Source organism: Vulpes vulpes, chromosome 15 (genome assembly GCF_048418805.1).
Source record: "Vulpes vulpes isolate BD-2025 chromosome 15, VulVul3, whole genome shotgun sequence".
Taxonomy (NCBI): Eukaryota; Metazoa; Chordata; class Mammalia; order Carnivora; family Canidae; genus Vulpes; species Vulpes vulpes.
Window position 1 is genome coordinate 71,138,604 of NC_132794.1, and position 14,394 is coordinate 71,152,997.

Genomic DNA, 14,394 nt, shown 5'->3' on the forward strand with positions numbered 1-14,394 from the left:
CCATCTCCCTGCTGCACCTTCTGTAGAGAAAAGAGTCCAAAGCCAAGATAATTATCTAATCATCTCTTTTTCCTTTCTGTTTGCCCTTCCCTCCAAAGTTAGACTTCTGAGGCTAGTAAAAATATTTCTTTCCCTAACTGCTCATTTTTGTTTCCCCACCTGGAGCATCACATTGTCAGAGAGAAGGAATCCTTTCTGCTCTGGTTCCTTCTGTCTTGGGGGTATAGCCTGGCATTTTATTTTGTCTTCCCCTGAACTGAAAATACAGATTTGCCCCTTTCCCAAAAGCAGTTTGGAAACCGAGCCTCTAAGTGGTGGTCGTGGGAACAGTCCAGTGCGGGGCTGCAGGAGATCTGAGGCCAGAAGCACCCAGTAGAAAGAGAAGAGGTCTCTAAACACACCTGGATTTATGATTCTGTTTCAAGCTCCCTGTATTTTATGAGGTGAGCTTTAGGGGTGGGGGGTGTAATAAAAGCTGGACCTAAGTGTACTTTTTGCCGTAAGCCCAACAGAACAGTGCCATAAGGGCTGTGAGTATCCTGAACCTTCCGTGAGTGAGCTCTTGAAACAACAAACAAATGCTCTTCAGGCCTCATTCCACTCTGTGTGAATGTTAACTGGCAGAGTGAAATGGCCATCCAGAGAGTTCTGTGAAGCCTGGGAACTCTTCTTTCCCCTTCTTCCAGTAACCAGAGACCAACCCAGATCTCGAGCATCTCCCATTTGTGACCTAAAGCCCCTGCGATCCTGCTGATACTTGAGAAAAAGCAGCCTCCGTTAAGCTGGTGCTTGGAGGGGAAAAAAAAAGTTTTTAAAAACCAAAGCTGTTAAATAGAAAGATTTCAAAAGCAACCTCCTCCTCCTCCTCCTCCGAGATTTAACAACTTTTCTTTGCATGGGAGAAGGAAGGGAACCAGGACATTTATCTCCCCAGACCCCAAGGAGAATTTGATAATTCTAATCCAGTGAACACTGTTTTTGAGATCATAGGGAGCTGGGTTTGAGGGTGTAACACCCACATTCAAGGCCGCCCAGATTTTGCTGCTCTGGGCATGTCTTCCAACATCACATGTATCTTTTACTTGTAAAGTGAGAGCAGGGTACCCACCACGTAGGACCCCTGTGTTCTGTAAGATAACGAGGGAGAAGTGCCAGGGGAACACCGGTGCTGAGGTAGGAATTGCTTCTGTCCCTCGCCCCTGACCTGTGCCAGAGCATTTCCTTAACCCTCCAGTTCTTCAGGGACCAGGGGAGTGAATTGCCCCCAAGGGGACATTGGGCAATATCTGGAGACACTCTTGGTTATCACAGCTGGGGTTGGAGGTGGCATCTAGTGGGCAGAGGCCAGGAATGCTGCTGAACACCCGACGGTGCCCAGAACAGCCCAATCCCACTACAAAGAATCATCTGGCCCCAAACATGGGGAGAGCTGAGGTTGATAAACAGTGGGGCTCTCTTTGTAGCCGCATGTGGAAAGCTTCCTGGTGTACGTGTGCTTTACAGATGCTCATAATTAAGCCGAGCTTTCTCCACAAACCAGCCTTCTGTTTTTTCCCAGGAAGTACACATTCTGTGCCCACCCCTGGCCCCGGGGGAGGAAGGAAGCCCTGAGATCTCCATAATCTTCATGTGTTTCCCATAGGGTCCAGCCCCTTGTAGAGGGCAGGGCGAGGTGTTCCTCCATTGAGGGTCTGCCCAGGAGGCTCTTCAAACAGCTGGAGCTCACACTCAGGGCTCATCTGCTTGGGGTGCCTGTCCTGGACCTGAGCAGAACATTCTGGAAGACGGACAGGGAGAGGGGAGTGCCCTACATACAGTGCGGAGGAGTGAAGAGGAGGCGAGGCACTGCTCTGGGGCAAAGCACAGAGGGGTTTGGCCTGGCATTTTATGGGGTGTTCCACCAAATTTGGCAGCCTGAAGCACCGGATATTATCCATGTGCAAGTTCAGATGGAAATTGGGTTGCTCCTGGTGGGAGGGTTCAGGGACTGGTATCAGGGATTGTGAAATCCTGTTTTGAGCCTCCTCACAGGCCAATCTAAACTGGAACATTCAAAACCGTGCTTATGCTTTCAGAACTGGCTGAGAACACGTGAAACCGGGCAAGAGCATGAGGTCCCTGTGGCAAAGCTCATAAAGAAACCTCAGTTATCCAGAGCCCACCTCCCCCCCAAACCTCACCTAGCCAGCTTCCTTCTTTATGGCACCAAATGACAAGAACAGGCGGACATCGGACATGCTTTTTCTTTCAACTCCAACCACCCAATAGTATATTCCGTGTACAGCTCAATTGTTTGTTTGTTTGTAACTTGTTTTATTTTGATACCATTTCAAGCCTCAAAAAGTCACAGTGGTAGGACAGGAAGTAGCGCATGCATCCTTCCCCAGAGTTAGCAATTACTCCATTTTTGAAGGTCCGTCCTCCTGATGAGTGAGATCTTCAGGCCACCTGAGATTCAGTACAACGAAGAAAGAAACAAAACACAGCATTTTGTTGTATTGGAATTCCCAAGGCAGGAAAGTGGACTTGTACGTATTACAGGCTTCCTGGCTACAGTGATCCAGTGCTGGGGGAGCCCGCTTCTCACTCTAGGTCCATTTGCTGGGTGAACTGGAGATGCTTAATTCAGCATTCTGTTCGCCCAGCCACGGGAGGAAGGGATTGGATAAGAGACTGTCGAGTCCCAGCTGTGTGTAGTTCTCCAGGGTGGGTTTTTAGGCGGACATTTACTTAACCAGAGCTTCAGCTGGCCGGGACATTTTGTCCCCTGAATGTCAAGCCTCTGTGGTTTGTCACCCACAGCCAGGAGGCTCGGCACAAATCCCCCCGGCACCCCCCCCCCAGCAGAAATTCTGTCCAGAACAAAGGATGCTTTGCTTTTAGCTGTGTTTACCAAAGGGCGTGGATCCTGAGTGAACCCCCAAATCAGTTGACTCTCTCAGCAGGAGTGTTTTCTGGGCTTTTTGCATTTGTTGCTCCATCAGATAGTTTCCTGGGCCGTCCATGGCGTGGAAGAGGGAAAGTCGCGTTCTGATGTTTGCATGCATGGTGTAAGGAGCAGCAGAGAGCGCGAGCTCTCGGGCAGACCACTGCGGCCCAAGGGCCACATGGAACCCATGCTAGAGACCTTATAAAGTCTCTAGAATTTTTTTCTGCCTTCTTAGATGGTCTGCTGAGTGAGTACCTAACACAAACTTGAAGTCACTCAAGCCTTGCTTTTATTTTGTCCCGGAAAAACCAAACCAAACAAAGAAAACCTGCATATACTGCAAAGCTCAAGAAAAGAATAAAGATTTTATTGCACGTGGATACATAGATGATGGCTTGGCATGATTGTTGTCCAAGGGAGGGAGGCGAGGCCTCACCTCACTCGTGTGGGAGGGGAATCCATCGAACATTCAGAGCACATGGACTGGACCTATCAGCTGCAGCATCTGTATTCAGGGAAGTGTGGGTGTGGGTTTGTGGTATTAACTGGCAACCCCGGGATGGGAAATAGCCCCATTTTCTTACACTAAGATGAGCAGATATTAGGGGGGAAATGTAAAGGTACAGAATAAATTGAGATGAAGTGGATACCAGAGGTTTGGTTTTTGGGTTAATGTGCTGATTGAACCACTTCAAAAAATTGACGGTAGTTGAGAAATTGCGGTAACTTCATATTCAATACAAACTGACTCTGAAAGCCTGTAGGCAGGTTGTCCTCCACAAACGGAAACTCAGTCCTTCTGAAACGGTTAAGTCTTCTCTCCATGGCCTGTTCAAGGTCAGGAAATAGCTGTTATGCCCCATTTAGGGTTAAGGAAGAGAGCGTCGCAGAGCCTGACTTCACTTTATTTCAACCCCGGGCCTTAGCAACGTTGGGAAACCCTGTAAGTGCTCTGCTTCTCCGTCAGGATGTGATGATAAGGATACTTGCACATTTCCCTGGAAGACCGGTGGTGGCGTATCTGTCAGCTAGTGTTGAGTAACAATCGCTCCCAAAAGCTCAGCAGCTTGAAACAGCCATTTTAGTGCTGACTCGGGCTTCTGTGGCTCACCTGGGTCTGGTGCCTTGTGCAGATCTGCTCCCCCTGTGTGAAATCCCGGGCCCCGGTGGAGGGGGCAGCTTCTCTGGGGGAAGCTCTTCTCAAGGCGAGGTGCAAGAGGATAAGCAGAAACACACGATGGCTCTTGGCTCTTCTGCTCATGTTCCATGGGCCAAAGCTAGTCCGTAGTAGCCTAACCCAAAGTCAAGGACCTACACCCACAGTGGGAGGAGCAGTGGTGCCATCCAGCAAAGGGCACGGATGCCGACAAAGGTGACTAATTCAATCGGCCACGGTCACTGAGAGACCAGCACGGTGCCTGGCATGTAGTAGTAGCAACTTCTGTCACTGTTGTTACTATTACTGCTTAATAGGCAGGTCCAAAAGGAAAGCTTATCTCTGAAAGAAGCTAGAAAGGTTAGTATTATGTGTGTTAAATAAAATCAGTTTCAACTGAGATAGGATAATGTTCACAGATTTTCTTTTTGTTGGCTTCCTCGGCTCATGCCTGGAATGTGGTAGGTGTTTAGTCAGTGTTGGCTGATTGCCTAGAGGTCGGTTTCCCTGATAGGCATGCAGCGGGGGACAGCAGAAGAAGCCCTGCTTGCCCTCCCTCTCTCCCCCTTCTCTGCACTGGCCTGAGCTTGAGTCCCGGGCCTGCCGTACGCAGTTGCGGGACTTGTGGCAAACCCCTTCGGTTCTCCGAGCTAGGTGGAGGCCGGGGGGACTGGGGCCTGGCCATTTTTTGCATTCTCACATAGCAGCGGTGTGCCTAGCTCATGGGTTATGCCGAGTAGATCTCGACACGTTTCTGGAGCTTCCGTGCTCTGCTCCCAGGCCTTTGCTGGACCCCCAGGTCCGCATCCTCTGGTACTTTCCTTTGGCCCATGGCTGGCTGTGGGCAGCAGATCCCTGGCAGCAGAGGATGTGGATGGCATGTGGTGGGCGGTGGGCCCGGCCCACCCTGTCCCCCGGGAGCGCTCTGGCCTGCTCTGCCTTACTGTCGGCTCTGGGCTCTGGCCACGTCCTTGGCTGTGGCTCCCACCACCATTTTGGGACACTTTACGGGTCCCACTTGGAGCCAATGGGAGGAGACCTAATTTCCTGCCACAGGAAATGGTTCGGCTGGTGAAGAATATATTTAAGGATTAAAACCTCTGTCAGAGGAGCTGGAGAGGGTTGCTGGAGAAAGACTTGGAGGTCTCTCATCAGGAAGCCAGTGGGTGTGGGAAGAGATCTCCGTCATAAATGGGGAGGAGGCCCAGAGGCCCGGCCTTGGGACTGTGTGCTTAGCCCCAGCGACTGGTTTTTGGGCCACAAGGAAGGACTGGGCCAGTTTGCAGAATGAGCCATAAATAGACCCTCTTCTGCATCTGAGCATGTTCATGGTAACATCGGCTCAGAATTAAGGCCTATTTATTAAATTTATTTAACATGGGCCTGGCGCCCTGTGAGCTTGTGAGAGGGCGTGTACTGGACACATCAGCTAAATCAGATCCAGCAGCTGAAACCCCTGATTCAGTATTCTGACTTCAGTAAGCATCGGTGAGGATTTCGAGTGGGACGGAGGGAGTGAGAAGGAATACGGCCAGGGCTGGCTCTGGGCAGCCCGGACTCGGAGCCAAGAGGAGTAGTTGCCGATGCACAAGAAGAAGTCAAGGGCCCCGAAGCTGGGGCATGGACCAGATGACTTCTGGAAAATCCCGCCAAGCCACACTGGTGGTCACGTGCTTGTGAGCTGAAGAGCCATCGGGGCCCAGCCTGGCAGCCAAGGTGGCTGGTCTTTGGTCGTGGCCCGATGCAGACTGCTGCGTGATCCCAGGAGAGGAGCCTGGTGACTGGGACACGTTGGTGTCCCGTCGTCATCACCCAGCCTTGCCTTATCCCCTGGGGGCATGGCACTGTGGAGGGTCCACTCTGAGCCGAGGAGCACAGAAGCCTTGCAGAAATTAGAAACACCAGGCCAATCGAAGCCTCTCTCTGGCTGGCCTGGCTGTGCCCCCAGCTGTCATAGCCGGGGAGGTGGGGGGGGGGGGCTGGTATTTTTGAGCTCCCTCTACGTTTATTGTGCTCGAACTCTATGCCACAGGCTTTTTGCACCGAGGATGCTTGGATCTTTCCAGCAATCGCAAAAAGGGGCTTACATTTTTGCTAAAAGATGAAGACCAAGACCTGAGCCAGTTTGATAAAGTTTATACGGTTCTCGAGCACGGTCAGTCTTTGGATCCAGGTTTATCCAAGTCCAAAGCCCCAAAGCTCTTGCAGCCTTTTTTCTTTCTTTCTCTTGAATAATAGTGTAACCGACCTACAACCAACCACACATATTTAAGTGAACAGCTTGAGAAATGTTGTCATCTGTATCTACCTGTGAACCAGCAGCCTTTAAACCCTCATCAGGCTCCACTCCCATCCCTCCCTCCAACCCCAGGCAACCACTGATCTGCTTCCTGTCACTTGAGAGAAGTTTCCATTTTCCCTTTATGTTACTCTGTAGTTTGACATCAGCGGAGTCCTGCGTGGCTTCTTCCCCTGGGCGTAACTGCTTTTAGATTAGTCCGTGTTATGTGTATCGATAGGACCCTCGTTCTTCAGCCGAGTAGTGTTCCTTCGTGTGGGTATGTCCTGGTTTGTCTGTCCGTTCACCTGGTGATCAGCATCGGGCAACTTCCAGTTTGGGGCTGTTACTGGTAGAGCTGCCGTGGACGTTCGTACGCAAGGTCGCGGATGCTTTCCCGTCTCTCAGGAAGCACTTAGTGGAATGGGTGGATCACGTGGTAGGTTTATGTTTTGAACTTTTGAAGAACTGTTCTGAACCTCCAAAGTGTTTTCCAAAGTAGTCAAACCCTTACACGTGCCCACCGGCAGCGTGGGAAGTCCCAGGCCCTCCCTGACCTCGCCAGCGTGTCGCACAATCCCTAATTGTAGCCATTTGAACAATTATGAAGTGGTGTCTCATCGTGGTTTAAATTTGCACTGCCCTAATAACTAGTGGCGTCGAGCATCATTTCGTGTGCTTGTTTACCATCCTTGTATCTTTTTGTGGAGCATCTGTTCAAATCATTTAAAATCCAATCAAACCCGTTTTTTTGTTTTTATAGTCAGGTTGTTTGTTTTCTTCATATTGAGTTTTTGGAGTTCTTTATATACTCCAGGAGCAGGTCCTTTATCAGATGCAGGCTTTGCAAATATTTTCTTCCAACTTGCGGCTTTTTATTCTCTTGACGATGTTGTTCAAAGACCAGGAGGTTACATTTCGATGAAAGTCCAATTTTCCGGGACGCCTGGGTAGCTCAGCGGTTGAGCATCTGCCTTTGGCTCAGGGCGCGATCCCATCGGGCTCCCTGTGAGGAGCCTGCTTCTTCCTCTACGTCTGCCTGTCTCTGTGTCTCTCATGGATAAATAAATAAAATCTTTAAAAAAAGAAAGTCCAATTTACCAACTTTCTTTTTTAGTGGAATGTGTTTCTGTGGTGGTATCCAAGGCACATGTGCCTGGGCCAAGGTCACAAAGATCCCTTCTTGTGTTTTCTTCTGGGAGGTCTATTTCCAGGCTTTGTAGTAGGACCCATTTTCATTCATTTTTGTATAGGGTGCAAGGTGTAGATTGAAGTTCATTGTCTCGCGTATGGGTCTCCAGTCATCCTAGCCCCTTTGTTGAACAGACAATCCTCTCTCTACTCAATTGTCTTTGTCCCTTTGTTGAACATCAGCTGTCCATATACACGCGACTATTTCTGGACCTCGTTAGGCTCCTTTGGTGTGGTTCTCAGTGGTTTTGCCCTTGACACACTGCTTTGAAGTTACTGGGCTTGATCTTTAAAAACTTAATTGATACATCACGTATACCAGCTGAAAAACTCAAGTCTCTCAATTTTTACCTTATTTGTATTATTTATTTCCAAGAGGGTATTTTTGGTTTTGGTTTTTGTTTTTTTGAGAAGTGGGCGGGGGGAGAAGCAGAGGGAGAGAGAGAACCCCATCAGATTCCTGCCCAGCACAGAGCCCAACACGGGGCTCGATCCCACAACCCATGAGATCATGACCTGAGGTGAAATCGAGAGTCACGGGCTTAACCAGCTAAGCCACCCAGGCGCCCCCCTAAGAGTTTTTTTTTAGAATAGTTTGTAAATGTTCCGGTTTTAGGGTTGCAGTATCTTGTCCCTCTGAGAGAGTAGTTTTTGTTTCATTTTGTTTGCAAGTTTCTCTGCTCCCTGCATGGTCTGAGACTTCCTCTTTCTCCCCCACTTATTCCTGTCTCTGTGCTTTCTGTTGGAGGCTTTCTTTAAACGTTGGAAGATTCTGGTAGGCATCTGTATTTAAGAGTGAAGCTGTAAAAAGCAGATTGAATGCTGTGTTTGGCATTGGCAGGTGAGCTTCCCTGTAGGCTGAGCTGGCAGGAACAGGGCCGTTTTGTTGGAGGGGTTCCCCAAATGTCGGGATGGCGTGACTATGGGCTGGGCCGTTTGTTTCTCCACAGGTGAGGGTTGGGGGCATGCACCTGCCCATCACTGTCCTGGGTACCGAGGGAGCAAGAGATCGTCCACAACAGCCTATCTCCAGCCCTCGCCTGACCCTAGCTGTGCCCTGGTGGTCCCACCCAGAGCCCCGCTCTCCTCCGGCTCATTTTCTGCAGAGAGCAGACCTGTCTCTCACATGCCTCGGGAGGGGGTGTCCTGTTTGAGGGGCTCAGCGAGGGGAGCCAATCTCACTGTCTCTTCCGTACACTTCCAACCCATCCTCCTGTTTTCGCCTCAGCTGGAGAAGTGCGTGGTGCTTCCAATTCTTGAGTCTTTCCCGGGTTCTGAGGCACAAATGGAATCACCTTTTTTTGGCTTCCTCTGCTAGGTTGGCTTTGTTTCCGCTCATTCCACTCCGAGGTCTCTTCCCATTGGGCCGCCTTTCCGTGTTTGTGTGCGCTCTTCTACTTGTTACCTTGGGCAGGACAGAGATAGATGCACCCTTGCCGTTGGTTGTATTTGGTGGAAGGACATTTCTTACCCTCCCCTCTCTCCTCCCTTCCTCTGTTCCTCACCCCTCCCTTTCTGCTCTCTTCCTTCCCTCCACCGCGCTCTTCTACCCCCATGTCCCCTTCCCTCTCCTCTCTCTCCTCTCTCCTCCTTCCTCCCTGCCTGGAGCCTTTCATGCCATAATTCTTCAGGGAGACAGCCAAGCACTTTATCCTCGAGAGGAAACAGCCCATGAAATGCAGAAAGGATTGGCCGAGGAACTGGCAAACCGAAGTCCCCAACCTACAGGTGCAATAAACCTGTCCTCCGCCACCTCAACGCTCCTTCCCATCCCTCAACTGCAAAACCCCGTAGCGACCACATCCCAGCCCACCTCACACCCAGACCTTGCTCCTTGTCACCTGCGTCGTGCCAGAGCTGCATGTCTACACGGCCGCCCCATTTCTGCCTCGGTGCCCTCGCAGGTCCCTGAGCAGGTGTGAGTTCCTAGGTCCACTCCAGTCACTGTTGAGCAAGGTGCCCTGTTCTGGGGACTTCCGAAGTCAGGGCTGTGTGTAAAGGCCTCTCCTCATCAGGAGCACCCAGAGCATCCTGTCCCCAACACCTTCCCTTCCTAAAGGCTCTGGCCCAGGTACAGAGTTGTCAGAAGCTTGGCCTTTGGTCATGCTCCTGGGCTGTCTGCCCCGTGGAAGCTGAGACCCGGCTCTTGTGTCGTCCCTCACCACCCCGCCTCTTGCCCTGTATTATTGTTATTTTTAAAAACAAGAGGGTCACACCCTTCAATCACAGGTGGGGGGGGGTGGAGGGCTCCCTCCGTAGCCACAACCCTCCCTCGCTGCGCTCCAGAGCCCTTCCCCAGGGCCTCCCCCTGGAGGGGCAGCCACAGTGCCCAGCTGGCTCTGGGCTGGGCTCTTATCAACGTCTGAAGAGTGAACGTGGCCACGGCCCTCATCTGCAGGCTTCGCAGGAGAGTGGGAGCAGCTGAGTAACTTTCCCTCCACTCATCACTTCCCACCCTCCCTCCGTCTCCTCCTCAGCCCTATAACTCACTCCATTTGCCCAGGGCTCCTGAGTGCGCAGCACTAACACCCGCCCACGGGGTGGTGCCTCGCAGGGCATTTCCAGGGGGTACTGAGCTGCACGGGTGAGGGGAGATGTTTGCATTTTATAGATGAAGCAGCTGACGGGGCATCCCACAGACCTCAGGCTGGGAGAGGAGAACCCCATTTTGACCCCAGGCTGCATGACCCCACATCCCGTAGTCGTCCTCTACCTGGGGGAGGCTGCCGGGGTGGGGGGCCGGGGAGTTCCAGGCTGTCCTTTCTTGTTCTGCGTGGTAATTACTGTGTTTTGGCTGGAGGGGTTCCTTGGTTCAGGGCCCCACGGGAGGGAGGTAATTACATCCTTTGAGACGCCCTCCGTCAGCAGCTCCCTGTCAATCCCTGTAACTAAGACTTGCTCTAACCTTTGTCCCTTCCCCGTTCCCAGGCCGGTGGCTTAGAGACTTTGATTGGATTCCCATCTCTCTCTCTCTCTCTCTCTCTCTCTCTCTCTCTTCTGGTTTGCATCTAACCAGGCCTTCCCTCACAGAGTGCCCATAAATTCTGTTGATTCAGGCAAATGGGTGCCCTCAGTCCTGGCTGGGGGCAGAGGGGAGGGAGAGCTTGCAGATGCTTCTCCACTGGCCCCACCCAGCTATTAAGAAAAGTTGCACCCACTGACTGGTGGGATGGTGGCCTGGATGGGCCTTCTTGGAGGGAGAGGAGTCCCACCGCCGTTGTGTACCTCTTTATTCACGTGCACCTGCACTCGTCATCCAGCCCCACGGCCCTCCGTCTTGTCCCGGATGCCGGGATTCTCACGGGGCCTGTCTCGTGTCACACCCGTGCACACACTCAGCTTAAACATCTCAGGGACTCCCTCTGGCTTTTAGGAAAAAGGCTCCTGAGGCCCTGCAGAGCCTGCCCTGCCCACTGCCATGCCCAATTCTCACCCTCTCTCCTCCCTAGTCGCTCTGGCCTTCCTTCTGTTCTCCCTCCTTCCCGTATTTTCCACCCTTCACAGGGCCTTTGCACGTGATCTTCCCCCTACTTGGAACGCCTTCCTCCCACACCCCTTTGCCTCGTTAGTTCTTATTTGTCCTTCGGACTTTCAGGCCAACCATTAGCCGCGCAGAGATACCCTGTCCAGCCCGTCAGTAAAGCAAGGTCCCCAGGGTTATGGGTGTCCCTGCACTTTTCCTTCAGAACACTTGCATGGTTTGTGACTGCAGCTGCGTATGATCGTTTCATTAATACTGGTCTTGTCCATTGCACTAGAAGCTCCGTGGGAGCAGGGACCACTTTGTGGTCTGTTTGTGACATCTCTTCCCTCACCACTGTGTCCCCTAGTGCCACACATAATAGGAGCTCAGAAAATATTTAGGTAAAGGCCTGTGTGAACAAGACCCCTGACCCATCTGATACTGTCATGCTCTTCGGAAGCCTCCTGCCTCCCACCTTACTCAGGGCCGTCGGCGTACCTGCACTCCTGAGCTCCCAGCCGCCCCATCCTGTACCACTGCTCGGCCTGCCTTTCTTTGCATGCACATCACCTGGGGGGTTTTGCAAAGAGGAAGGTTCTGACTTAGTAAGTTGGGGAAGCCTCTGAGATTCTTCCTTTTTGACAAACTTCTGTGGACCCATACTGCCGGTCGGGGACCACGTGTTGGCCTGGCCTGAGAGGTGGGGGTGCCAGGTCACAGCTGCTCAGAGGCCAGGTCAGCACAGAGGACGTCATTTGCACAGGGATAGGGCACGGTTGTTGGCAGTGGTGTTAGGACCAGCCGGGCTGGGGACAGTTGCAAAACTGAGCCCGATATAGAGTTGGAGGCTCTGTTCATGCTCAGCTCATGCACCACCCTTCAGGCCTTGGCTCTGAACTTGGGGGGGGGGGGGGGCTCTATGGATGTGACCCCTGCAGACGACCCTCCACCGGAAAGGGATTCCTGAGAGGTTGGCATATGTTAAACCATCCAAAATTCCCTATAATTGCCCTCCCTCCCTCCCTCCTTCATCACAAATACCAACTAAAGGATTTTTGCTGTTTTCTGACATGGAGCTGGGGGTAATAACCCTGAGTGAGTGTTGGGAGGGGTTAGACACAGCCTGTGCTTTGTCACCTCGCAGCATCTGTCATCCTCACGCAAACACTTACCTAAAGAACCCCCGTTTTTTTTGCTCAGTCCTGACCCCCTCGGCCCAACCCGTGGACCTTCTCAGAACGTGATTCAAGTGCTGTTTCCTTCATGTGGGGGGTTGAGGGCTGGAGAACCCACTCCGGGGCCCGGTGCGGTCAAGGTCCACCCTGCCAGCCTGAGGAGGCCCTGGGAGGCCCTGGGCCTTCCTTAGTGGGCCTCTGTGTTCCTCTCCTGGGATTCCCGCCAGTGCCAGCTAACAGGATTCTCTGGTCCCTGGGCCCTGTGCGGCTCAGAGCTTTTGGGGGAACAGCGGGGAGGGCTTCCTGAGGCTCTTCCAGCAAGCTCCCTGGAGGCAGCCGTGCGGGCTCATCTCGGGGGGAACACAAGCCAAATCCACTCTGCTGTTTCTTTTGGCCCCTCACCGTCCCGACAGGTCCCTGGATGGCCGGCTGCAGGTGTCCCATCGGAAGGGGCTCCCGCATGTCATCTACTGCCGCCTGTGGCGATGGCCCGACCTGCACAGCCACCACGAGCTGCGGGCCATGGAGCTGTGTGAGTTCGCCTTCAACATGAAGAAGGACGAGGTCTGCGTGAATCCCTACCACTATCAGAGGGTAGAGACCCCAGGTAGGCGCCACCTCTTGGTGGTGGCGGTCGGGGGTGTCTGCGGCCACCTGCCTGTCCTTCCCCTTCCCCGGGTGCAGGGCTGCCGGGCGCACATACGGTGCTCGGAGGGCTCTGATGCCAGCCTGGCCTTGACACTGATCTGCCTCTGCTCTTCCGGAAAGTTCTACCTCCCGTGTTGGTGCCACGCCACACAGAGATCCCGGCCGAGTTCCCCCCGCTGGACGACTACAGCCATTCCATCCCTGAGAACACTAACTTCCCCGCGGGCATCGAGCCCCAGAGCAATATTCCAGGTAGGCCTCGGGGCGTGCAGGCCGCCCCCCATCTCTGCGGGCCCTCCTCGGCCGTCCCCCCTCTGCACACAGCACTGGCCCAAGGGCCCCTGACTCAGACCCGCACACCCATTGGGAGAGGACCCGTGGCTTTGGCTCCGCGCGCGCTAATGATGCTTTCCTTGGCACGGCTGACGGCGGCGTGACCCTTCCGCCCGGGCTCCGTGCAGTCATTTATTTTGGAAGCGGAAATAGCAGCGCTGTGTTTCTCTCACCGCCCTTGCGGGCCGAGGCTGGAGTTTGAGCAGGATCCCCCCGAGGGTCTGGGGGCCCGCAGAGCCGTGGGGGAGCCGAGGGGGAGCCAGGGCCAGGCAGCCAGTGCGGAGAAGGGGCCCTAAGTAGGTAAGCCTGGTGCGGGCTGCAGCCTGGGTGGGGGCGGAGGCCCGAGTGAACTTTTTCCTGCTGGGGGAGCAAGGGGGCTCAGCTGTCAGTGCAGATGTTTTTGGAAGCCCCTCATTTACATGCAAATAATGAGTGAATCACCAGCACCAGGGCAGCCAGGAAAACTGCTTGGCAGCGCCTGGGCTGGTCCCAGCCTAGGAATCCTGCTGCCTGCCTTCCCGAGAGTGAGAGCAGGGAGAGCGCTCCGGCTTGGAGGAGCCTCTCGCCCCGCGTGAGTGCTCTGTGCCGAGCCAGGTTGACCACAGGCCCTTGCGTGGGGGCAGAGCGTTCGGAGAGTCTGGCCTTTCCGGGTCCTTCACAGGTGGCTCTGGCCCCCCGGGGGGAAGGTCACTGGGCTCACTGAGCAAACCTTAGGGAACTAAGTCATGATCTGGGGTCCTCCAGAGAAAGGGATCACAGCCGCTGCTGTCATTGAACGTGCAGCGTGCTGGGGAAGCCAGGATGTCCCCTAAAGGGACGACGAGGAGCAAGGTGTCTGTGCAGGAGTAGATGGCAGAGCCAAGGGGCAGCATGAGGCGTGTGCCCTTGGGAGGAGAGACGGGTAAGGCTGAGGCAAGTGCACGGCCTCCCTGGAGGGGTGGGCTTAGCCCCGACCTTCCAGGATGGGGAGAAGTTAGCTGGGCAGAGGCTCTAGGAACAGGCGTGTTAGCCTGGGCAGTCAGGGCAGCATGAGCAAAAGTGGTCGCAATCCAGGCAAGGAGCTGGGGGTCAAAGGGTGTGAGGACCCCTGGTGCCCTTGTTCTGGGGCCCACAGTTCCTCCAGCACCTGCTGCTGGCGGAGGGTGTGGACACGTGATGAGTGCAGTGGGGGCCTCGGAGCCAAACCACGGAGGCCGCTCAGTGAACCGCCTTTCCTTCTGA

General features: G+C 53.6%; 1 protein-coding gene across 2 annotated transcripts in view; it reads left to right on the forward strand.

Annotated features, from left to right (window-relative positions):
* The window catches only part of SMAD3 (SMAD family member 3), a 118,231-nt gene that overhangs the window by 79,821 nt on the left and 24,016 nt on the right, over positions 1 to 14,394 (forward strand). For both annotated transcript variants that reach the window (XM_026012119.2, XM_072738914.1), the window contains exons 2-3: positions 12,606 to 12,799; positions 12,961 to 13,092. In XM_026012119.2, the coding sequence (XP_025867904.1) occupies positions 12,606 to 12,799; positions 12,961 to 13,092 (326 nt within the window). The remainder of the gene's footprint in view (positions 1 to 12,605; positions 12,800 to 12,960; positions 13,093 to 14,394) is intronic.